The 25,773-nt window shown below is 42.7% G+C and overlaps 2 protein-coding genes across 2 annotated transcripts; one reads left to right on the top strand and one right to left on the bottom strand.

The window, feature by feature from the left end:
• Nucleotides 1–42: 42 nt before the first annotated feature.
• Nucleotides 43–7,172, bottom strand: mbd4 (methyl-CpG binding domain protein 4). The gene is made up of 13 exons (XM_085918095.1): nucleotides 6,951–7,172; nucleotides 6,098–6,234; nucleotides 5,612–6,021; nucleotides 5,466–5,531; nucleotides 5,249–5,383; nucleotides 4,888–5,037; nucleotides 4,647–4,750; nucleotides 1,208–1,270; nucleotides 1,089–1,116; nucleotides 885–970; nucleotides 585–722; nucleotides 410–506; nucleotides 43–271 (listed from the first exon to the last, which is right to left on the bottom strand). The coding sequence occupies exons 2-13, from the start codon at nucleotides 6,202–6,204 to the stop codon at nucleotides 192–194; spliced, it is 1,464 nt and encodes a 487-aa protein (XP_085774221.1). The 5' UTR covers nucleotides 6,205–6,234; nucleotides 6,951–7,172; the 3' UTR covers nucleotides 43–191.
• On the top strand, nucleotides 6,823–25,553 carry ift122 (intraflagellar transport 122 homolog (Chlamydomonas)). Its single transcript, XM_085918072.1, has 29 exons — nucleotides 6,823–7,253; nucleotides 8,140–8,206; nucleotides 8,458–8,542; nucleotides 8,625–8,703; nucleotides 8,783–8,859; nucleotides 8,958–9,024; nucleotides 9,106–9,252; nucleotides 9,982–10,057; nucleotides 10,856–11,047; nucleotides 11,377–11,515; nucleotides 12,136–12,338; nucleotides 12,937–13,074; nucleotides 13,605–13,769; nucleotides 14,301–14,498; nucleotides 14,717–14,857; nucleotides 15,649–15,702; nucleotides 15,947–16,108; nucleotides 16,864–17,030; nucleotides 17,633–17,804; nucleotides 18,922–19,024; nucleotides 20,378–20,518; nucleotides 20,588–20,685; nucleotides 21,200–21,303; nucleotides 22,085–22,250; nucleotides 22,389–22,503; nucleotides 23,868–23,993; nucleotides 24,608–24,684; nucleotides 24,784–24,948; nucleotides 25,085–25,553. Exons 1-29 carry the CDS (start codon nucleotides 7,210–7,212, stop codon nucleotides 25,169–25,171), a joined length of 3,555 nt encoding a protein of 1,184 aa, XP_085774198.1. The 5' UTR covers nucleotides 6,823–7,209; the 3' UTR covers nucleotides 25,172–25,553.
• Nucleotides 25,554–25,773: the final 220 nt, after the last annotated feature.

The raw sequence follows: 25,773 nt of genomic DNA, 5'->3' as shown, positions 1-25,773 counted from the left end.
TGAGAAATTCCGTCCTGAAATGAAACGAACCAAACACAATGATCCCACACCAAAAAGCTTTATTGCGGAACTGATTCGTTAACCCACTTTGCCAAAAATACGAGAAGACGTCAATTTGGGTTGAAAAAGTAAAGAATAGTGGAATCCCAAAATGCATTGTTGTAGATCATATGTGGCGCTCGTAGGCTGGGTCAGTGGAAGCAATCGTGAGCATCTTTGGCACAAATATATCTGTTTAGTGAAGTGCAAGATTGGTTGTCCCAGAGGTCATCTAGAAGTGAACACAAAACAGTGTGACAACAAAGAAAATCAAATCAACGTGCACAATTTCACTCAATTATTCAATCAATCCATGGAGTCGTGCATTTGAATCAAACATGCAGCTAGTCATAAAAAAATTGTAATTCACCACTAGTTTCAATCTCAATGCAGTCTCCGGAATCGCTGTTACTGTTGAAGGCAGTGAAATCAACTAGTGTGCCGTCGGTCCAGACAAAATCATCAGCCTGGAAAACCAAAGCAACACGTTTCAGTGAGTCTTAAAGTTTGACATTTGATCTATCTTTTATATTAAGAAGCTTCACCCCAAGTGCTTCGTGGAGTCCAATCCAGACGTCGCGAGAAGGGTTAGAAGTGCCTTCCGCAATCACTCCAAGAACTACGGCATATTCCACACTACTGCGGACTGAGGCCAAATTCCCACCAAGTATGTTGCAGACACTCTACAAGATGAAACATGAGAGAAATAAGAAAACATCACATTCAGCACCCAAAAAGAAAAAAGTCATGATTGCACAAACTGCATTCAGACTCATCCATGACATTTCATAGACAAATGGGTGATACCATTTTGCTGGTTTCGCACCACTTCCCTGTTCTTATACCTCTGCGTCTGCAAAGCTTCTTCCTTCATCTTGGAAGAGGAAACAGCGACAGTCCAATTGAGTCCAGCCTTTCGGGCAGCAAGGGCCTGCGACACAATTGGTGTTGGGAAGAAAACGAGATTTGGCAGATAAATCTTGTCGTAAAATAAGGTAAAAAGAAAAAAAAACAATGTTATTAGGTATTATGGAGAAGCAGCTACCAACCTTTAAGTTGAACAATACTTTTACTCCACTGTGAGGATGGAAAGCTTGTTGTTAAAACCAAGCACACTCCAGAATATGACTATAACAAGAAATCAAAATATGCATTCCGTTTGACTTACCCCGACAGACACCAGTCCGCTGAGGGCACAAAAGAGGAAAAGTGTGTGGAGAACAAATGCCATCTGCAATGAAAGAAAAGGACATTTCGTATTAGTTACTGGACAGATTACACTCATAGTCAAATGAAAATCTCGGAAAAGGCGCAAAAGTGGCAGTTGGCTTTGAAAAGCTCGACGTCAGGTGTGCCGTGTTACCTTTGCTGTCGAGATGTTCGATGCCGACGCGAAGTGTGATGCTCTTATATCTGCTTATGGTCTCTCAAAAATCTTACAATAACTGGGTTCAGAAAAGGGAGGTGTGGCAAGGAAATGTTCCTTTTGTGATACCTTCAATGATTTTTAATTGAGCGCACACACCCAACAACGTTAACAATGTAATCAAGAGCCCATAATTAAATATTTTTCACACATCACAATAGAATAGGTCTTTCTTGTTTTTCCATGTCCATCCATCCATTCTCTAAGGCGCATTTATCAATCGACTTTTTGCAGGAGCCTCGCGATCTAAGTGAAAGTGCTAATCGACGTTTCTCAGGAACTTTAACTTTTTCAATTTGTCACATATTGAGCTCTACATTGAAGTGAGAAACACACATTATATTCATTCTGATCCGAAGAGGAAGATTATGATTCAATGTTGGCTTCAAATCCTGCTGAAACCACATGCTTGATACATGATGTGACTATTTTATGGAGCTACATTTGTAAGCTTATGCTGTGATTAAACCTCCTGGTATAAAAAGGTTAAAAAGATATTTCTCGAGACACTTATTATGTTTGAAATAAACGGTTGAGGCATTAAACCACCATCCACCCACCCACCTGTGGAAACAAAGTGGGCAGTGATTCTGCAATAAACGGACATGGTCTCAACATGACCTCCAGTTCAGAACCTTTTTCATTTTACAGAATTGAACTCTCATAGAATTGAACAAATTTGATCCTTAAGACAATGTGTTGCACTTGAGCCTCAAAATCAATCAGTAGCCATCGGCTGAATTTGTTTTGAATAAAGGTGCGTGATGTTAACCAAAATAATAGCATGTTCCAGCAGTTTGCCCTTGGTGAATGTTTCATTCTTGGTTATTGTTATTATTGATATAGCATTTATTTTAAAATAACAATTCCTTCATTTTTAAGTCTCACATGGCACTGACAACTGTTTGCAGTAGTTTGAAAAGTAGTGCAGTAGAAATAAAAGTTTTTTTCCACCAACATGAGGAATAAGGGTAAAAAATCGTGATCACAATGTATTTGTAGTTTTTATTTTGGCCGTAATCATCCAGCCCCACTAATTACTGGTGAACTTCTGACACCAGTCAACGCCAAAGGACTTGCTGGTGCTCTTGATGAGAAAGGTCACTCCAGTTTCCTCCCACATTCTAAAAACACGGTAGGCCGATTGAGCACTCTAAGTCGTGCGAATGCGAATGGTTGTTTGTCTCTGTGCGCACTGCGATCGGCTGGCTTCCCGTTCAGAGTGTCCCCCGCCTACAGCCCGATGACTGCCGGCATAGGCTCCAGCACGCCCGCGACCCCCATGGGGACAACCCATACAGATAATGGATAGATATATGTCTGTTTCCGATGCAAAGGTGGAAATATTGCCAGTTTCGGTACTTCAGACAGTAGGCCCGGTACGAGCTCAGAGCAGCTGACAGGTAAAGAGCAGACAGTCATCTATCACTGCATGGGATTGAATAGGCTATGACTATGCATGAAACATTTGGGGGAAAAAAAGCATATATTTGACCATATCATTCTTTTGTTATTGATTAAATGTGTTATTGTCCATAATATAATTATTATGCTGGTTGATTGTCTATGTGAAGCCCTTTGAGACTGCTTGTGATTTAGGGCTATACAAATAAACTTGACTTGACTTGTTCTGCCACTTGCAGCAGATGCAGAGTGTACTGACAAGTCAAGCAAGCAGTGCAAGGGGAAAGGCCAACTCAGGACACTTGATTGATAGTAATTGGAAGCGACAAAGATATGTGGTACCTTAATTATGTTCAATTCACCACTTAGCTGAACGGGCACATTTCCATGTTGACTTTGGTTGACAGATTTATTGGTCACATGTGACTATTCTGGTTCTGGTTGTACAATTTGGATGCCACAAAATGATGCATAGCACCACGCTTGCTTTGTTTCTCACGCCCATCATTGAGCATCTTGACAGCAAAGGTAACACGGCACACCAGACGTACTGCCAACAGCAACTTTTATGCCTTTTTCGAGGTTTTCATTTGACTAAGAGTGTAATCTGTACAATAACTAAGTCCTTTTCTGTCGTGACAGATGGATTTTTAAAGATATACTTGACTTTTTTTTTTAACCCAAATTGATGTCTTCTCATTTATTGTCAGTCAAATATATTTGGCAAAGTTGGTTAACAAATCAGTTAAAGCTTTTTGGCGTGGGGTCATATTTGATTCATTTCAGGACGGAATTTCTCAAGCGCATATTGAAAGTGTGATTTGTAAATCAATAAGATAAAGAAGATCAATGAGTCATAAGTCATAGAACAATGGGCAATTCAAGAATAAAACCAATAAAACAAATGAAGAAATCACAACTCACAGATTAAAGGGCAATAAAAGAAGCACATTTTACATCCTCCTAAACTGGATTCATACTGTTTTATTGATGACAACTTTTTTTAGGGTATGAAAATATCCCCAAATATTGTCTAATTCTGTAGGGTGCAGATGTGCAGCTTTGTCGGACTTGGACAGCAAAGAAAAATAAAATTGCAAGCTTTCCCAAATAGTTTTATGCAATTAGGAGCTACACTGTGCAAATGAATGCTTGCGAATCAACATGGACACGTAACACTGGTCAACAGCAAATTTTAATCAGAGATGGCTTTGTGTGTAGCTAAATGTATTTTGAGCGTTGGTTTAAAATAGTTCTAAACTTATTTCACCTAGCAGATCAAGTTTTTGAAATATTTGAATTTTCCACCTGTTGCTGAACATAACCCTTGATTCATAAACGTTAAATACATGACTATATTACATATGGTAGTGTTATTATTATCACTATTGTGAAAACCTTATGTGCTAGAGAAAATAACAAGTGCAGTTGGGAAACAGCGTAAAAAAATCAATCTAGAAAATTTTATTTGCATCTCTGGTAAAAAATAAATAAATATATAAACATTTGTTGACCAGTCAGAGACAACCTAAAAAAAAAACATTATAATGTCCATTTAAACTAAAAATGTCCACTAATGACCGACATCTCTTGGCATTGTTGTCAGATTCCCAGCGTCTCTTGGTTTTCCCACAGCCAGGTGTGATATTTGTTCAACATGTGATCATCAGGCGTCACCTTGAACAAAACACAGCAGTAACCAGATTGGCAACCCAATTTTCTCTTTGTCTTGCCAAGTCCAACTCCTCCCAAGAGTGAAATTCAAATGAGGACTGACCTGTCTCCATTCCTCCACACAAAAGATTCTATAGGAATCATTGCCGTACTTCCCGATGCCGTGCAGCTCGATGGGGTAACGCCACGTTTTGCTCAGGTACTCGTCTGAACGCGACAGAAGGTCAACATTGGCATGTCAGGTATGAAAAAAATAAAAAATAAATCCACTAGATGGCATTTGAGATGCAGTGCTTTCATGCGTTCATTGCTAAGATCTTGGCCACTTTCAGAATTTCATTCACCCGAGAATCTGATGATGATTTTGGCCCGAAGGTCAAAGAGGCCGAGCGGCTTCAGGAGTTCCGACATGACCTTGCGGTCAGCTCGGCGGGCCACCTCTGCTGATGGGTACAGCTCGAAGAATTGCCAAAGGAGCGGAATGGCCATCTTCCCTGCAGCATTGGCACAAAACAAGACACAATGAGTCAGAGAACAGATATCCCGCAAAACTGCTTTTTTAAAAAAAAAATTATTTCATATAAATGTTGACTTTTTACTTCAAGTAGATATGTTCTACAAAGACATCCGAGACTTAGCAGTGAGTGAAGCGCAATATTGAGGAAGAATACTGTATATTTATTGTGTGCGTGTGTTGAAGCTCACCACTTGTCTTGTTGAGAAAGATAGTAGCCACCAGTAGTTTCCAGACATTATGGAACAGGATTTCTTGAACAAGGTTGAAAGGAGAACGAGGAGGTGTCCACTTCTTGAAGGCTTTTCTTCGAGGTGGACTGGGACCTTCAAAAGTTTGCAATGACATTTGATTCATCAACGTGTCATCACTCCCCACACGCAATTTATTCAACGAAAATATCATTACCATCAGCGAGAGGTTTTCTGCTAAAGTAAGGACTGGTTTTCCGCTTGCTTTCGCAATGTTTCGATTCTGCTCGTACAAAAAGATCGACACGTTAGATGAAGTTGAAAAGGTTGTTACTTAGGCAATATATTCGAGTAGCTGCTTACTATTTTTGGAATTTGTCACTTTTTTTCCGCCATTTCCAGCAGTCACGTCCGATACTAACTCTTGTTCCCGATTGGGTTTATTGTCTTTTTCGAATCCCTCGTGCAATGTGACATCTTCATGCGCCCAAGTTGCATGTTCAGGAGTCCTTTGGCTCTCAGAGTTCATCTGCTCCACACACAGGCTTTTGTGCGGGGAGCTCGCGCTTTCTGATGTCTTTGAAGGCAGAGCCAGTATTTGTGATGTCTCTTCCGTAATGTCCTGCTGTCCAGCTGTTGTCTGCTTCTCTCCAACAGTGAGGCAATGAAGAGAGGTTGCTTTAAAATCAAAGAGGTCGATGTCCACGTCTTGAGCGTTTTTTACGAGGAACGCTCGCAGAGAAGCTCTCGATCGAAACGTCTTCCCGTGGGGACTTCAAAACATAAACATGCACTTAGTCGGGCACCGCACAGCCAAAGCAACGCTATTGGCTGGATGAAAGTGATTACCTAGTGATGTACACGTCCAGTTTTCCCGCTGTCTTGCCTGATCGTCGCTGTCGAACCTCTCTGGTCCAACCTTGAGGTATTTTGGGGTGGCAGGCACATGAATCCATCTGGCTTCGAACATGTATGCTCTAGTAAGGCTTGCAAAAAAATGGAGCATTTCCAGTCAATTTCAGGAAAGTGTCCACTAAAGACAAGATAAGACACTATGCACGTCAATTTCTTCAGCAAAAGTGCAAGTAAAATGTCATCACAAACGACTTCCACTACTCTCTAAAATGTCATCAGGTGATTGTCAGGTACCAGGCGGAGAAAGATGATGGTGAGAAATCTCAGCGTCCTGTGAGGTTTGAACCATGTAATATGATTGGCTATTACTAAACCTAAGATTATATTTAAAATAAAATAAAAAGTTCTATAATCATCATCAAAATATATTTTCTTGTGATAGAACACATATTTGTTTGCATACTATAGAAATGATCAGTGGCTTTTCAAATGAAAACGATTACAAAATCAAAACATTATGCACACAGTATGACTTTCAGATTTTTAAATCATCACCTGACCAGGGATCAATTTTTAGAGGGCTAGTCGTATGGACCTTGGTGCTACCTGGCTGCTGCAGGCACCACATTGGTGACGCACTCGGGTTTTTAGCGCAAGTGGCGCTAAATTGCACTGCGCCTCTATCACCACAGGGAGCACTATAAAGTCTCTAGAACTTTGTAGAAGCCCAATGCCGAATGAAGAAGAGTACTCCCTATGCGCGACTGTCGTTTCGTTCAAATTGATATGAAAATCCTTATTTTGTCAAGATTTAAGACGTAAAGAAATCACTTCTAAATGATCTTACTTTTTTTTGGGCGCGGGTAATCAATCAACTGTAGCGTTGAGTGGTTTGATTTGAATCAATGTGAAAGCTTTTAGCATCCCGTTGTCTGCTTGCGAGATTATCTTTGAGGTTGCGATCGTGCAGGAAGCAGGAAGTGTGGAGCAGGAAGTGTGTCTGCGTCTGCGCGCTCCGAGCGAGTCATGACAAGAGAAGCAAACATGAGCAAGTGAGCAGGCAAAACAACCTGTTGATCCAAATTCGAGCTGGAACCTGTCGAGAAATGAGAGCCGTCCTGGTCTGGAAAGAAACAACACGTCAGCATTGGTGAGTGTCCTTGCGTTTTGTTTGCGTCATCGTCATTATCAGGCAGGATGCGAAGCCGCTCGATTAGCAACAGCGGTTGCTATGCCAACCGCTGCTAAGCCAGCTAGCTCCTATAGGCTAGCACAGCGACTGACACTTTCTCTGTCAAACAACACATACCAAGTCATTAAATCACAATTTTTGACTACCTGCGAATGCTAGTTTATACATTGTGTTGTATGTGACATCACAATTAGACTTTTATTCAATGCTGATATGAAGAGCTTAGCATGTTGGTGTGTAAGGCAATGTTGGCAACCTAAGGTTCGCGCGCCAGATCCGGACCTCATTTTCCCCTTCATGACCTATATTACAAACTTCCAAACTATTCCAAACAGAAGTCTAGATCACAAACAATCACACTAAAGCTATAATTCTGAGCTAAGTTTCTGTCATGTCATGGCATTGAAGGTCATATTTGTTAACTCATTGAAGAACTCGTGGCAGCGTTGAAACAGACTAGTCTGAGCTTTTCAGATGGAGCCAATGCAAGTAATAACGAATGTCAGTGTTAGTGTTTTCATGGCATCCATCCGTCTGTCCGTCCGTCCGTCCGTCCATGTTCTGTACGGCTTATCCGAACGGGGATCTCAAATTGCCTGTAGGTGTGAGTGTGGATGGTTGTTGGTCTCTGTGGCTGGGCAACCAGTTCGGGGTGTCCCCGCCTACTTCCCGATGACTGCGAGAATAGGCTCTATTCTAATTGCATGGCTGCATTTCCTTGCTACATGTGAACAATGAATTGCCCCTATCGTCAAGTGATGTTGTTTCCATTTGTTGCACTCTTGCATTTTAGAAGCAAAGCGTTTCTTTTGAACTGAAGTTTCAGTACGTCTTTTCCTTGCAGTGTTTACGATCTTGCCTTCAAGCCAGATGGCACCCAACTAGTAGTGGCAGCAGGCCTCCATGTCCTGGTAGGATACTTTTTACATACTTTTTGATGAACCTAACTGTTCCTACTTTTTTCACTAGTAAAGTCTTTCCAAACGGAGTCTCATTCTGAACTCAAAAACATCCTTCATGCTTATGTCTCCTCGCATCTAAATAAACAAAACACTTCTGATTCAGCTTTCAAAAGTGCTCTCTCAACAAAGTGCATTGATATGATGCATGACTTTGCAGCAATGTTTGCGCTCTCTCATTGCCAAATGGTGTGTTTTTGTAGGTTTATGACACAACAGACGGAACAATTATTCAACCTTTAAAAGGACACAAAGATGTAGTCTACTGTGTTGCTTATGCCAAGGATGGTAATGAACTCATTTTCCTCCTGTGATATTTTTTTTCTTATGTGGCTGCTTCTATTGTCTTGCTAACTGCATTTTTCCGCAGGAAAAAGATTTGCCTCTGGCTCGGCTGACAAGAGCATAATAATATGGACATCTAAATTGGAGGGTATTTTAAAGTACACGTAAGTATGACTACTTTAAAACAGTGTAATGGACCCTTTCACACGTTAAAAAAGCGACTCTTATGTCTTTTTTCGGTAGACACTACGATTCCATCCAGTGTGTTGCCTACAACCCAGTTACTCACCAACTTGCATCCTGTTCCTCGGGTGACTTTGGTTAGTGTGTGTTGAGTTTATGTCAACTCTGGGCTTCTTTCGAGACGTTCTATAAACTTTGTCTTTGTATTTTAAGAGCGTCACATTTTCTGTCATAGGCCTTTGGTCGCCGGAGCAAAAGTCGGTGAACAAACACAAAGTGAGCAGCAAAATAACATGTTGCGGGTGAGTGAACGCGGCTTCTGCCGCTAGTTTGAATGAAGCGCGTCTACATTGAAGTTGTTTAAGGGCTTCTCTTCAAAACAGGTGGACCAACGATGGGCAATACCTTGCTCTCGGTATGATGAATGGTGTGGTGAGCATTCGGAACAAGAACGGTGAGGAAAAAGTCAAGATAGACCGCTCGGGAAGCTCCTCCGCTCCAGTCTGGTCCATCGCTTGGAACCCCTCCAAGTTAGTATCGTTGTTGAATCGGATGAAAATTGAGTCACACTTGCAGCCTAAAATTCAAGACAGGGAAGAGGTTCCATATTTGGCCAAGAGGTGGCAGCAGATATATGTGGATGTTTGAAGGCAGCACAGGGCGACTGAGCCATGTTGAGAATGTTGATGAGAAGTTGCATTCGTTTGCTTATCGTTTGTTTAGACATAATACAACTGGACACTGTCTTTAAATTGAGCTTTTCAAAACATCCATCTTCTCCACACTTTAGCATCAGGCATGGGTCAGAAACCTTTTGGGATGCCAAGAGCTGCGTCTGGAATATTAAAGTTGCACATTTATCCTTTATTAATATGTTATTATTAGTATTAATGAATGATATCCATCTTTACCAATATAATGATTTAATTTTCAACAATGGTTTAATAAAGTCAAAAACAGCCAAACATCGACAAGCGACACTTGACATGTTTAAATATTTGCATGCGTTTTCATTTTCAAATGATCACACATTATGAGAAGATCACACTGTCTGATCACTTGTAAGCTATTTTTAGAACAGCCACACGAGCGACTCGTGTGCTCCTTGGGAGCGACCCAGACACCGCCATAGAATCTTTTCCTTAGCACAAGTTGTTTGACTCAATGTATCGATTGCGTAATAGCACAATTGAAAGATGTACTGTAACACAAACATCCCGTGTACTTTTACTAACATTTTCTTTGCTCTGTTTCTCGAGGGATGAGCAACATGACATTCTGGCTGTGGCTGACTGGAGTCAGAAGCTTTCCTTCTATCAACTCAGTGGAAAGCAGGTGACGGTCCCAATTTGACCAATTGTAGCATTAGCATTAAAAGTTTCATCAGTGCTTAAGGAAGGGTGTCATTTATCTTGTATGGTGGAAAAAAAACACATCTAAATGGCATTTTAGCTAACCAGCGCTATGTACTGTACTATACTGTAGAAAAGTCCAAAATCATGCAGTTACCTGATTTCCTGTCCAATTGGAATAGCTGTGGTATATTTGGGTGCATTTGAGCTGGCCCCACTATGATTTCATGGCCCCTTGCTGTCTCGCCTTCCTCCTAAACTCCCCCAGGCAGCGCCGTAATTGAACACAACTATGCACTGTTCATTACTCTGCCTCGATGCCACAGGCTCATATACTGTCGTTGGCCTACTTATTTATTAATTTATTTTTTTCCACTGAAACTTCAGTTTTGATTACAAAGCCCGGAATTGTGTGCAGTGAATAAGAATCATCTGTGGGTTGTCAGGCTGATTTTAAAAAAAAAAAATTTTTTATACCTTCAGAGAGGAGAAACAGATGTGTAGAGGTGTGGAATTAATACTGAGTTGTGCGTGTGGACTTTGAACATTAAGATTGAAGCTACTTCAAACAAAGATGCACTTTCTTATTTTCGTCCATCTAGCACTCTGTCGGTTTATTCTTTTTTTAAAGCAACTCTTAAAAGGATATTTGTACGTGGTAATGACTTTGAATGTTGCTGGCCCAGATGGTGGGAAACGTTGGCCTGGGGCCCGAGCAATAAATCATAAGCAGGCGACCACCTTTTGAAATGTTGTTCTTGTCTCTCGTTGTTTGTGTCAGATTGGAAAGGACAGGACTCTGTCCTACGACCCGTGTTGCGTCAGTTACTTCTCCAAGGGCGAGTACATTGTCATGGGCGGCTCTGACAAACAGGCGTCCCTCTACACCAAAGACGGCGTGCGACTGGGCGTCATTGGAGAGCAGAATTCCAGGGTGTGCACCTGCCGGGTCAAGCCTGACTCCAATTTTATGGTGAGTTTTTTTTCCCCCGCCGGTGAATCGGTAACTGCAAATTGAGCATTTAAAAATAAGACACAGGCGAGAATGCGTGAAAGTGACACAACAACACCATTTGAAATGACACCGTTCCATTTGAAGACAGTGGTTTTATTTTATACTAACACTTTCACAGCTTTCTTTTTCTGCTGTATTTAGGTGCTAGCGATGTGGCATCAAGGAACGAATTGAGTGCTGAAAGTTTCTGTGTGGATGTTCCAATCACAGGAACACTCTCCCACTCTTGCAGTCTTTTCTTGGAGGTGTTAATTAGATGCGCTGCCACATTGTTGTTTCTTCCATAGGTGATGGGTTGCCAAGATGGGACTATCGCCTGTTACCAACTCAACTTCAGTACAGTTCACGGCCTCTACAAGGATCGCTATGCTTATCGAGACAACATGACCGATGTCATCGTCCAGCATCTCATCACTGAAGGAAAAGGTGAGCTTTTGCTCTTGCGACCAAGCCCATGTCAGCTTTGTGACTCATGTGGTTGCTATTTTTACCAGAATGAACTCGAAATATGGGTGATCTAAAAGTACCATGATGCATATTGAACTCTAACCTGTTATGAGTGCTTGGGATTGAAGATTGGATTTTCATGCCTCCACCTTTTGCTTTAGAAATTTCCGAAAGACTGAATGGCCACTTCCGCGAGAGATGGATGGCTTGTTGTGGCCCATATGAGTGGAAATAGGGAGTTATTTTTCATATCTAAGATAAACCTACATATATACTTCATATGTTCCAATATATATATATATCTTTTAAATAAACAGCTTTTATTGGTTAGTCCACAAGGTCAATGGACACCACCAAAAAGTGGAGCGAAAGCTTCATCCGTCTGTCTGTCTGTCTTGAGCTGTTTTTTTTTTTTTTTTTTTTGTGGAGTGAGTTGACTTATCCTCTTAAAAGATATATACATATTTCTAATCACCATTACGTTCTGGTTTGTCACCCTTATTGCCATTATTTGTTATTTCATATTGATATTAAAGTCTTGAAACTTTTGTTTAAATCTCTCTCTCTCTCTCTCGCTCTCTGTTCTTTTTCTTCTTCAGTGAGGATTAAGTGCGGTGAGCTGGTGAAGAAAATTGCCATCTACAAAAACCGCCTGGCCATCCAGCTTCCCGAGAAGATCATCATCTACGAGCTTTTCTCCGACGACTCTGCAGACATGCGCTATCGCATCAAAGAGAAAATCTGCAAGAAGTTTGAATGCAACTTGCTGGTGGTCTGCTCCGATCACATAGTCCTGTGTCAGGTTCGCAACGTTTTTTTTCAACATTTTTGTGATTGACTGTGAGCAAGCGTTCAGAAATCCAATGCCCCTCGAGGGGGAAAAAACAGCATGGTGTGTTTCGCTAATGTGGTTTGTAAATATTGTCCAGGCCTTGTCTCACTCCTCTTAACACTGCTAAACCACAAAAAGTAAGTCAAGAGTGAGGGGGAAAGGACCACATGAAGCAGATCCAGCATGTGCCTCTGTTTCTTGTCTCTGTGTGTTTGACAGACACTGTTGGGGAGGAGAAGCTGCCCATAACACATAGGTTACTTCCGTTTAAATCATTCACATCGTCCTCAAACACGCATGCTTGCGTTTGATCCTTCAGACAGCTTTTAGACACTCCAAATGAGCTGTTTTTATATAGGATGTCGGCCTCTGCGTCAAAGCAAATCTTTGTTTATCTTTCCAGCGTCCTGTTTGTACTCTTGTTTTAATAAAAGAGCAGTCGGCCGAGATTTGTTAGGTGTCGATGAATACTTCGCTCCAAAAAAGATGCTTAAAGGAAATAAGACAGGTGATTTACACACTGTGACACGATATCAAGTGAAGCACTTTGCGCTGATGTGTTTTACAGGAGAAGAGGCTTCAGTGTCTGTCCTTCTCCAGCGTCAAAGAAAAAGAATGGCTCATGGAGTCGCTCATTCGCTACATCAAAGTGATCGGTGGGTCGCCAGGCCGAGAAGGCCTTCTGGTGGGCTTAAAAAATGGAGCTGTGAGTATTTCCAGATCTTTGAAACAAAAAGAAAGACAAGTAACCCATAGATGGGATACATGGATAATATGCTTGTGTAAGTGCGGTTGTCATCAAACATCATGTAGAGTTGTTCCAGTGATCGGGGGGAGTTGGCAAACTTGAATCATTGCGAATCGCTATGATTTAGGAGACTTTTTCGGAACTCGGTCTACGATATAAGAATGTCTCTCTAGTGATTGGGGAGTAGGGAACGTGTGAATAATTGCAAATCACGCAACTGTTCCTTCCTGCCTAATCGTGACAAAGGGAATTTTAGCGGCTGTACTATCTCTAGTAGAGGTGTAACGATTGATAGGAACATATTGACCCATTCAGTCAACTCTGCACAGCACACTGTGGCCCTAATGGACCGCGGGAGTTTGGTAATTTTTCGGGGGGGGATTTTTTTTTCACATTGCCAGTTGTACTTCTCCTGCAGTATTAAACTCAAACATGCGTGAATACACTGATGCTTTGCTTGAATTGCCATCCGTCTGTTTCCCCTGTAGATCTTAAAGATTTTTGTGGACAACCCGTTTCCCATCACACTGCTGAAGTTGTCAACGTCAGTGCGATGCCTGGACATGAGCGCCTCACGAAAAAAGCTGGCCGTGGTGGACGAACATAATACTCTCCTCGTCTACGACATTACCAGCAAAGAACTGCTTTTTCAGGTCAGAAAGTGGCTGGCTGACACATTTACATTTATTTGCGTCGTGTAGTGGAGCTACACATTACATGTGTGAATTTCATGAAACCTGTTTCAAATGGCAGGTTTTTGTTTAAACAGTGACATCTCACCAGTGGGGTGAAAACTGTGTGCAGATAATGACTTGGAGAAAACATTTTAGAAAAAGAAAATCTGAATTTATTTTGGGTGAGTCACAGGCACAGGTGTGTGCTGACTCCCAATGAACCTGAGTTTGAATGTGATTAATGAAGGTGCACTCTGACCTCGCTGCAGAAAAGCAAAGCAATTAACAGAGTTAACGATATTTTTGTATTTTACTGGCCCTCTCGTAAACCTTTTTTTCCCCTAATTGACTCGGACAGATGATAGGTCACATTAACGGAAGAAAGGACAAAAACTGGCATTTGAACAGGGGTGTGTAGACTTTATATCCGCTGTGTGATGGTTTATATGCCTGTTTTTTTTTTTTTTTTTTTTCTCCCGTTTGAAGCACATTGTTTTGCTTTCCCTGCAGGAGCCTAACGCTAACAGTGTGGCCTGGAATACTCAGTGTGAGGCGATGCTGTGCTTCTCCGGCAACGGCTACCTTAACATCAAGGCCAGCAACTTCCCCGTACACCAGCAGAAGATGCAAGGCTTCATGGTGGGCTTCAATGGCTCCAAAATCTTCTGTCTCCACGTCTATTCTATGTCCGCCGTGGAGGTCCCTCAGGTGGGTGTGTCAGCGTGGCACCGATTGCACATACAGAGAGCTCGCTGTTTTTTTTAAATCCCCAAAGCCCAATCCATCTCTGTATGAGGTGATTCTAAGAATTAGAGGAGCGTAATCTTCACTTGAACACACGCAGAGTCCAATGTGAACCACCACATGACTCTTGTTATCTCATGCATTTGGGATTATGCATTTATATTTTCTTATGCTCCCCACAGTCTGCACCCATGTACCAGTACCTGGAGAGGAAGATGTTTAAGGAGGCCCACCAAATCGCCTGTTTAGGTGTGACAGACAGCGATTGGAGAGATTTGGCCACAGAAGCTCTGGAGGGCCTTGATTTTGACATTGCCAAGAAGGCAAGTTACCCGTTGTCAACATTGAAGGAATTCTACTCAATATTTATCCATGCTTGGCAGAGAATGGAGAGAAGCGCAGTCGGTTTATTTTTAAGCAACTTTTTTCACCACTCTTAAATGTATTTTAAGGCACCTAGCAACCTAATTGCTGTAAAAAAGCAGTCAACATGAGTGGAACCATTTTTACGTTGTGTTCTGGAGGACAAAGAAGCCTGCTGGTAGGCAATCACGTCAGTCAATGGCGCGGAACACGGCAGAAAAACATGGCGCCTGTTTTTGATCTTGTACATATTGGATACATTTGATGTGAGGTATGTGCTTCTAAACTGCACATAATTTGTGAGGGTTGCCTTGTCTAACCTGTACAACTCTATTAGAAATGAGAACGAGTTCAAAAATGCTGGGAACATGACGAGATTTACGGGATACAACAAAAACTCTTCTGTCTCTTCTGCGTTAACTGTTTTGCAAAAGGGTGGGGAAAACAGTGTTCATCCAATGAGAATGGGTTAACACATTTGCATGTCTTCTGCTCTGCTGAGACGGAAAACTCTAACTGGTCCAAAGCTGAGTTGAGGAGGAGTCATTGCATGTTTAGTAGGTTTGCTTTATTTGTCCCCAATATTTTTGAAAGATTAAACCTCAACCTAACAATTCATTGCAACTCATTTTGTGGACCCACAAATTATGGGTCACGGACCCTGATGGGTTCCCAAACCACAGTTTGAAAGCCACTGATATTTGTGCACGCGTGTGTGTAGCAGCATGTAATTCCCTCTTCCTTTATACAGGCCTTCATTAGAATACAAGACCTACGCTACCTGGAGCTCATCAATAGTATTGAGGTAAAACACAATCATTTGACCCGGTTCATTGTGTGGTTTTGTATTTTGCCGAAACACGGCAACACGAGGAAACACAATCAAATTCTTTGCGTCATAATGCGCATGAACTTGGCAGTCAATGTAGATTTCTTTGTGTAGTTCATTGTGATGACGTGCACTCGACAAGTTGAATGAATTTGAATGGATTGAGTTCAAGTGTGTGTCTCTGCAAAGGACATAATTGTTTGCGTCACCTAATTTGCAGGCGAGGAAGAAGAGGGGCGAGAACGACAATGACCTGTTCCTGGCCGACATCTACGCCTACCAGGGGAAATTCCACGAGGCGGCCAAGCTCTACAAGCGGAGCGGTCAGGAACCCAAAGCTTTGGGCATGTACACTGACCTGCGCATGTTCGACTACGCCAAGGTGATGAAATCGGTGATCGGCCCAAAAGACAAACGCGCACGTTCACGTTTGCACGTTTCGCCACCTTAAAGCTCTTTTTACGGCTTGTCGTCTCCTCGTAAATCAGCTCCCGCAAATCATGCAAACAGCGCATGGCAAGCTCACAGCGTGCTTTTCTTAGGCGTGCATTCCTTCATAGCACAAAGCTAACCTCTACACTCAATTTGAATTGGAAATGGAGCATCTGCTTTTACATGAATTCTTTGGAGGTCGGTTGGAGTTGGCAAAAACAAGTGTATGCTTTTTTTTTTCCACTTTACGTTCATGAGATGTCTTTGATCAGCGGCGGCACGTTTGTATTGGCCGAGCAGATGACGAAGCCCCGACGACTCGCTTGTGTGTCAGATTGTGTGATGTGTGTTTGAAGTAGCTGCTGTATATTTATGCGGCTGTGCGGCCATCTGCTCCCAGAGGCTGTATATTTTGGTTAGGACGCACGCCGGAACTGGAGGGACTCCAGTTGTCTCCTGTCTCCGACTTGACCTTCACGTGTCCGTCTTGAGTGGGATAAAGCATCTATGTATCAACAGTCGGGGAAATGATTATTGTTGGACCTCTTTTTTTCTTTTTTTTTTTGTTCTTCGTAAGTCTTGGCAGCACTAATGGTATATTACCTGAGGAATACAAAATCCTTGTGATTTTGGTTACATAAAAAAAAAAAAAGAAAATGTTTGGTCTAATAATTCATTCTTTGTGTGTTTCTTTCCGCAATGCAGGATTATGTCGGGGCGGCAGACCCAAAGACGTCGCGCATCCTGATGGCCAAGCAGGCCGACTGGGCCAAGTGCAGCAAGGAGCCTCAAGCAGCGGCAGAGATGTACATCTCAGCAGGAGAGAATCTCAAAGCCATCGATGTTTTAGGAGAGCATGGCTGGGCAGACATGTAAGTGTCTTTACAAAACACATTTTTATACACACTTTAAGCGATGAGTCGGTGCTAGCTTAGAAGGACGTCATGTGACAAAGACTTTGAACAAACATAGCCGGAAACTTCAAGCCAAGTGGTTTGCGTAGGCACCAAACTGTGAGCGAGGCCAATATATATGTTTAATCTACACAATGCTATTTTATCTCTTGAGAGGCTCTTCACCATGTAAAAGTGTGAAACACAATCTAAAAAAAGGTCATTCATTTCAACATATTCCATTATTCATCCCACCTCCTCTCTCTCACTCATGCTTTCCATCAGAATTCAGTCTTTTGCCGAAATGTATAGAGCGTTAGCCAATTTATTCATTTATTTTTTATTTTTTTTTTAACTCAGGATTTATCTCTCCTTTAGCTTTCACACGTACACGCAGAGCATAGTAAATGGAAGCGTTTCTATTTGCGGGTCCTATCTAGTCGGCTCGGCCACTCGTCATCGTCGGGCGGCTGCAAAGCCAGACGGTGATTCCGGCTCATTTTTTCTGAGCCCTGAAATGACGACGTGCATGTGCATCGCCGTGCCCTTCCTCTCATCCCCTTCTTTCTCCTTTCATCCAGGCTGATAGACTTGGCTCGTAAGCTGGACAAAGCTGAGCGAGAACCACTGGCAAAATGCGCTTTCTATTTTAAGAAGCTGAAGCACCACGGCTATGCCTCGGAGACTTATTCCAAGATGGGGGACTTGCAGGCCCTGGTGCAGCTACACGTGGAAACGCAGCATTGGGACGAGGTCTGGCACTTTTCTTCTCACCTGCTCAGCTCATCACTGCGTACATAAATCGTCTTTAGCCAGGCACCGACATCAGTTGATGCTATAAACTGCTGCCGTAAAACACAATCATACAATGACAACTGTATGGTCATGGCTCTTGGGAAAGTAAGCTGAATTTTAATAACATAAGCCTAATTAGCATATAAGCTGCCACAAACGCTCCAGAGTTTGTCATCCAGCCCACGTTATGATTAGAAAAGCACAAAGCGTTCTAGTACACCCAATGAGTATCATATTCCAGATTTTTTTCTGCTTCCAATCACGTTCCACAAGTGCACACGACGCTACTGAGACGAGACAAAAAGTTTGCATTCCTTATCATGATATTTATGTGTTGGAACAAGGGGTGACAAAAAGAGAATCGCTCATGTTTTCTATAAGCTGGGTTTTAATATTTGATCTTCCAGTGAAAAGAAGGAAGGAACTACCAATCCTTAGCCTGACAGGCATACTTGGCCTTGGTACAGCAGACCACCATGGCTATCCTCATTTGTGTTTCCTTGCAAGACATTTCCATTCTTTAGTTGCTGTCAGTGCATACACATGTGTACAGTGTGTCATTCAAACAGTCCAAGTGGTACATTTACAATCCTGGTAAATTGAGCATGAAATCCACTCACTCACTTGACATGCTTTATTCTCAGCTACCATAATTTCCCATAAATAATGGCTTAAAAACATTTTTTTCCCCTTCTGCTTCTGTATGATGTGACCCCACCTCGATTTGCCGGTATTCTTTATTGTCAGAGTCAATTATATAAGAACAAATAAAGATTCAAAACATACCAGGTTAAAGACGATGCTCTTTCCCCATAACTGCGATCAGGATCATTTAAATAATTTTTAAAAGCATGTTTTCCAAACTCTTGTTTTTGGGCTGTAAGCTGTTTTTGGAATTTTAGCTTTCTACTTTTTTTCTTTAACTTTTAAATGTCTTTAACAAATGTTGTACTTTTAATAATATGAAGCACATCGAAACACCTTGTGTATGAAATGCTCTGTTCTGCATTTCTTCTGTCCACCTTTCAAATGAGCACTGGTTTTTTTTTCTTTTTTTTTTTTTTTTTCCTCTCAGGCCTTCTCACTGGCAGAGAAGCATCCCCAGTTTAAAAATGACGTCTTCGTGCCTTACGCTCAGTGGTTGGCTGAGAACGACCGATTCGAGGAAGCGCAAAAAGGTGAGTTCATGCCTCGCCTCCTTAAGTGGAAATGTAAAAAATTCCCGTATGTTTCCCTTTGAGGCCGTGTAACGTGAAACAGAGCGTGTTTACACATAAGCAGCCACAAAGCCCCAGCAGCTCTGGAGGGTTTTCATGACTTTTTACAAAACGATGCGCATCCGCCGGAGAATATGATCCTCTTTGCCGAAGCTGAGCAGAAGTGAGCTGTGCCGCCCGGTTGCTGAGCGGTATATATGTATGTCTGCTTCTCATCAGCGGGCCTCTGAAGCAGCACTGATGATGATTACCAACCCTAGCCATCTTTGTCATCAGCTCATAGATTTGGAATTGTGATCTCAGCAGGCATAGTTCCTCTGCGACATAATCTCCCTGCGCTGTCTCCCTGTGAGCTATACGTACATGCCTGAGCAGGTCTGATTATTAGGGAGCCTGCTGGCAGTCCCGCGCTTTGTTTTTTGGATCAAATCAAGCTTTTATTTAAGCTTCTTTGCTCACTGTGTGTTGTTTCGGCGAGTCGATCTATTATCATAACGTTTGTGTTGACGGTGACCAGTCCGTGTATGACAATAAGTCGACCTGCCGCAACCACTTTACGCTATTTCAGAGTCAGCCCAGAAAAATGTTGGTGTTGTCATCAATTTTCAGACCCCTTCATAATCCTACTGTCAAATAAACATAACTATCGCGTGTCACCTTAAACTCCATAGCCGATTTCAGGGAGAAACAAAGTTGTAATATTTTCAGAATAGGATTTGTAGTCTTTTGTCGTAAACAAAATGGCGTGGATGGAAGAACTAAATCATCAGGGTTGTGTGATCTACATGAGGTTGCATCACCTCCTGGTCTCATCATCACGGACTCGTACGAATTTCCCCGATTCAGTCGTCTTAACTTTGGGACCCTTGGACTTTTTCTGAGTGTCAAAGTAGAGGCGGACATTACAACTAGGCCTACTATCTATCTGTGTTTTTGCTACAGCCAAGTTGTTGGACTGTGAAATAACTGACATCAGTCTATCTGGGCCCCCCCCCCCCCCCCCCCCCCCCCCGCAGTTGTGCTATTCCGGGCACGATTGCTGGTGGGCCGCAGTCCGTCAAGCTGCTTCTAATTACACCCTGATAGCAGCACTAACAATACCGCGCACGTGTTGATGCCTTTCAAGTACATTTGCCTGTGCCAAATTCCTTTGCACTGAGATGAGAACGCTGCAAAATAACGCAAAAGGCTCCTTGCCCCTGTTAAAGACCTCAAGGATGAAGAAAGAAATAATCTTGACATGGGTGAAATGAGCGACTTGAATGCAGTCGTACTAAATACGCAGTGACGTTGCTGTCTTCTGTCATTCGCTAGCATTTCACAAGGCCGGGCGACAGAACGAAGCTGTCAGAGTGTTGGAGCAGCTTACCCAGAACGCAGTTGTGGAGAGGAGGTTCGATGATGCCGGCTATTATTACTGGATGCTCTCCATGCAGTGTCTTGACATCGCCAGAGGTGAGGCCAGTAACGACATCTCACTTTTGCCTTCGCTCTCTAACGTCTACATTGATCGGTCTCCGACAGAAAATGAAGATCAGCGAGAGGAAATGTTGAAAAAGTTTGAACATTTCCAGACTCTTGCAGAGCTCTACCATGTCTACCACCCTATTCAGCGCTACACGGTAAGAACATACAGGACTTTGCCTGCTGCCTGGACTGGAGACTAGTTTTTTTTTTTTTTTTTTGCTCTTCTCCAAATCCGCTGCCAGCCAATCCTCTCATAATACGATGTGATGCAAGACAAGTTCTGTATCAAATAATCGGATAATCATGCGAGCTTTTCATTCAGTAGTGTTTATTATTGGAGTTTGGCTTGGTACTCTACTGAATTTTACTTTCTCCTATTTTGGACTATTTAGTGAAAAAGCTCATTTTCTGCCTTGGCTACAAGCTGTGTGGTTGTTCATGACGCCAAAGCCTCCAGCCTTCCACACCTCTTCCAACATTTCATGGTGGCCTGTCTTGTCACCGTTAGTTTTGTTGTTACAGCTTTGTGCTTGGCTGTGATCACACTCCGGCATTATTTCTGTGATTTGGGCCAGTGACCTGATACTCAGCTTTAGTGATAAAACGAATGCCAGACTTGTCTTTCATTTGCTTCCCTGTTGTTGTTGTTTTTTTTTCATTTTCCTTCAGGATGAGCCCTTCAGTTCCCTCATGCCAGAGACGCTGTTCAATATCTGCAGGTTCCTCCTGAGCAACCTCCCCAAGGACAACCCACCACCGGGCATCTTTAAAGTGTATCTTTTCTGTCGATAAAACACCGAAGGTGGCTCGTCTCCCTCGGGACGGCTTGCCACTTTCATCATTGCAGTGACGAGACAGAGGTGGGGGGGGGGGGGCATGTGGTGGCACTGCTTGTCCCCCAAAAAATGTATCAAAAACCAGAGCTGTAATTTGAATAGACTCCGAGGACACAACGACACACACGTGGACAAAATTGTTGCTACCCCTCTGGTAAAGTAAAAATAATGCTCATAATAAAAGAAAGAATTGATAATTATATTAGAAATAAAAATGTCATAAAAAAATAACCGATTTAATTCATACTTTGGAATATGAATAATAATACAGTGTAACAGTTTATAGAGCTGGGATGAAATAATAGGACTCATTGTAAAATAGCAAAATACTAAATGATGTTGATATGCAAGCGGCTGAGATCTTAATCACTGTCCGCTGTCCCTAACATTTTCTAAACATGGGCTTTGCTAAAATAAAAATCAAGCCGTGTTACACATGTAGGAAAGGCATTTGTCAAAGCGAAGAAGGAGCGTCCTTTTTAAATTAAGTAGAGCTGGTGTTGAGCCCCCGCAGCTGCAACTCCTTGACCTGCCATGGCGTCTCCTTGAGCGCCGCTTTCAACAGTCCGTCTGCGTGTAAATACAGATAAGCAGCGCAATGTGGACCGGACCCTCAGGCGTTGCATCGGCAGGCGTTCGTTCACGCTCAAATGACACATTTGGATTGGCGGATGATGTATGCTTGACATCTTGTATTTTTCCTTGACCTGCTTCCAAGTAATACCTTGTACGCTTTGGCCAAGCAAAGTCGAAAACTGGGCGCCTATAAGTTGGCCAGACTTTGCTACGAGAAGCTCCAGAAGCTGTACATTCCGTCTCGCTTTCAGGAGTGCATAGAACTGGACAGCCTCACCATTCGGGCCAAGCCTTTCCACGACAGCGAGGTTTGTTCCACAGCACGTGCACGCCACACACACTTTCCGTTCACATCCTTGACGACGTGCTCTGAGGCAGCGTTCAAACTTGTTTGCTCATTTAGTGAGAGATTTTTCTTTTGTTTTCCTTCCACCTGTCATAAAAAGGAACTGACGGAAGCCCTGATGTGTTACCGCTGCTCCAACAAACCGCTGTTGAACAACCAGGGGACGGCGTGCCTCAACTGCAAGCAGCCTTTCATTTATTCAGCCTCGTCGTATGGTGAGCAAAACTGTAGCACACCACACACACGCGCACAAATAGACAGCACCTTCGGCAGAGTGGAGCCATCTTCACAAGAGACCTCATTTCATTTGTGGCTTAGAAAGTCAAAAGATCTGGATCCGGATCAGAGGGGATGAAGTCAGAACAATAACGTTTGATCATATTCGGCCATCATGTCACCGTTTTGCCAACCCCGTGGTTAAAATGATGAAGTCCCTGTTACGTACGTTTGGGAACTCGGTGAAAACAGCGGAAAGACCCTTTGAACAAAGAAGTCCTTCTTAGTTCTCTAAATCGCCCCGTTGTGATTCTCCTCTGTTTGTTGTTAGTTGCTTAGCAAACATTTCTCATACTGTGCTGCTTTCCCGGAGATAAAAGTCTGAGACATCATAAAAAAAATCAGTTTGTTGTTAAAACTTAATGCTCTTTATCCCAAAAGCCAACATGTCACATCTAGTTTTCAGGATCTGAAGACAATAGTCAGCAGAGAGCACATTGATTACCAAATATAGCGTATTGCCAATAATTGTTCCTTATGTAGCCAAGATATTAACATTTTGGTGCTGCCGTGTCTCTGCTGTGCAGCACTCTCTACCCAAGTGCCTGCCCCCCCCCCCTCTCTGTCTCTCTGTCTCTCTGTCTCTCTGTCTCTCTCTCTCTCTGTCTCTCTCTGTCTCTCTCTGTCTCTCTCTCTCTCTCTCTCGCACTTGTCCACACTCGCACACACACACACATGACGGCAAAGTGCAGCACATTTCTCCCGCCTCACACTCACTTGGCTGGGAGAAAAGGTGAGAGAAATGTTTTTATTTTTTTTATTTTTTTTATTCTAAGGCAAGCTGTGTCTTTGTAAAACTATCTTAGGCTACATTCACACTGTCGGGGATGATTGCCCAATTTGGATCGTTTCTTAATTCCAATCTTTTTATGTAGTCCCTCTCATTCCAAAACCAAATGCAACTTGTAATGTGAACGGAATGCATAAAAACATCTTGGGACTTTGACATGAAAAGAATCAGATGCCTGTCACATTGGGCAAAAGAAATCGCACGGCCTTAACACCAGACTCGATGGCGCCATGACAATCACATTCTCTCGGAAAAAGGACATGTTTCGTGGAGTTTTTGAAAGTGTGCGACAACCTTTTGACACCATTTAAGTTGCATCTGTCGTGAATGTTGCCATTCAGTTCCTTTTTCTCAAACTGTAAGTTGCACCAAAAGTTAATCGAGAAAGTCAAATGAAGTTCACCTGAATCCGATAAACGTGCCTTACTATCTCTGTGATCCGTGTGTGATGCGTGCAAACAAAGGATGACGCCATCTGTGGCTTTTTAACATCACGACTGGTTGTGTCCGCAGAGGTGCTGCCGCTGGTACACTTCTACTTGGAGGACGGCATCAGCGACGAGGAAGCCGTGTCTCTTATCGACCTGGAAGTTCCTCACACGGAGCAGACGGATGCGCACTGGCAGCATATGGATAACGGTACCCCAAATATTTCACACTACTCTTAACGCACGGCAACGCTCGCCTCTGTCACCGGTTCGGACGTGGCCTGGATTGTGCGGCGCTAGTTAAGCTGTCGCCGCTAAGTCATCTTAGCTGTGGAGCTAATAGGGTTAGCATGTCTCATTTTAATGACACTAACCCTCTGAGAGCCGCAAGCGCAGCCCGAGCGGCGAGATTAACCTGCATTAGCCGACAGATGCTCAAGGGCACCGAAGCACTCTGTTGTTGGCAATGACACAAACAACTGATGTGGCATTTTCAACACTTAAGCTCTTTAAGTAGAGAGCGCTGGGATTTTACAATGTAGGGGTAATTACAAGAAAATGTGCTAGAAGACAGTGTTACTCTTTGACAAGACTAAATGTACCGCTCCGTCCCCAAGTAATTGGACGGTGACATTTTTTTGTGTGATTTTGCCTTCTGGTATCGTCATGATGGTCCTGAAATAAAATAAACTCGAGTTGCCATTAAGTGGAAACTTCGAAATTGAATGTCAGTACTTTTTCAGAAATAACCGTAATTGCTCATGCTATGAACATGGCCTTCACCGCAGCCTTTCCTGCTCCTAAGTGTGTGCTGTGTACTTTCAGATGCGCAGGTGTTAAAGATGGATGACGGTTTGGATGATGCCGAAGAAGACCCGTTCACCCCCAAAATGATCTTTGAGGTAAGAAGGACCAAGGTTGTTATGTCTCTCCATCCTCTTGCTGCCAGCTGGCGAGGCGAAAGGACGCTCACTGAGGTCGGATGTGTTTCCTCCAAACAGCAGGGCGGCTCCAACTTTGTCCCCGTCAAGGTGAATCGCTCTGTGCTTCGCTCCATGAGCAGGAGGGACGTCCTGATCAAGCGCTGGCCGGCGCCGCTCAAATGGGAGTACTTCCGTTCGCTGCTTCCTGACGTCAGCATCACCATGTGTCCCACCTGCTTTAAGGTACACGCTTCTTCAGTCAATAAAATCAATTCTAAACTAAAGTCCACGTGTAAAAGTAATGTACAGTATTTGGTTTCTCTATGGGCCTCCAGTTTCTTTCATTGGGTTGTGTTGATGCGCTTTTGTTCCTTGGCAGATGTTCCACAGCGAAGACTACGAGCTTCTGGTGCTTCAGCACAACTGCTGTCCGTTCTGTCGCAGGCCCATCGACGAACCGAACTGATGGACGGGCTTCACAATATCAGCTGTTTGTCTCAACGTCGCCACCGTGATGTCATCAGATATGTATTTTGTTTGCTTTATATTGCTTCACATTCACGGAGGATGAATTTCTCCTGAGCGCTCAATTAGTCGCTTATGGGATGCGATGAATTTCAAATTTAAATCCTTGTGGATTGTGTCACTTTAAACGAGTGTAAAAATTTAGGTTGCCTAAAAGATGGCAAATTTCCTTTTTCTTCTTTTTTTTACTTATATTTGTCAGACCCGCATTCCACATGTTTGTATTCTCAAACTGTAGCATATGTTTTTTAAAATATCAGTATGTCATTTGTTTTTTAGTCATGAGAACTTATTTTTATACTCTTATCAATAAACAACAGTTTGCAAAGACAGATCGAGAGGTCTCAAATTCATTGCATCACTTTGAAAATAAAAGAATGATTAAAAACAAGATGAAAATCAAGACGTATGCCATCATAAAAGCATGAAGAAAAAAAACAGTATGATGATCACGTTAAAATCACAAATGATGAAAGCAAGATGGTGAAAAGAAACAGTCATGTTGATTTATGCCTAAGCAACAGCGAACAAAGTTTTCCGGGC

Source organism: Syngnathus leptorhynchus, chromosome 1 (genome assembly GCF_054491065.1).
Source record: "Syngnathus leptorhynchus isolate UIUO chromosome 1, UIUO_Slep, whole genome shotgun sequence".
NCBI lineage: Eukaryota > Metazoa > Chordata > Actinopteri > Syngnathiformes > Syngnathidae > Syngnathus > Syngnathus leptorhynchus.
The sequence above is the reverse complement of the archived record's forward strand: the minus strand, read 5'-3'. Positions and strand labels throughout refer to the sequence as shown.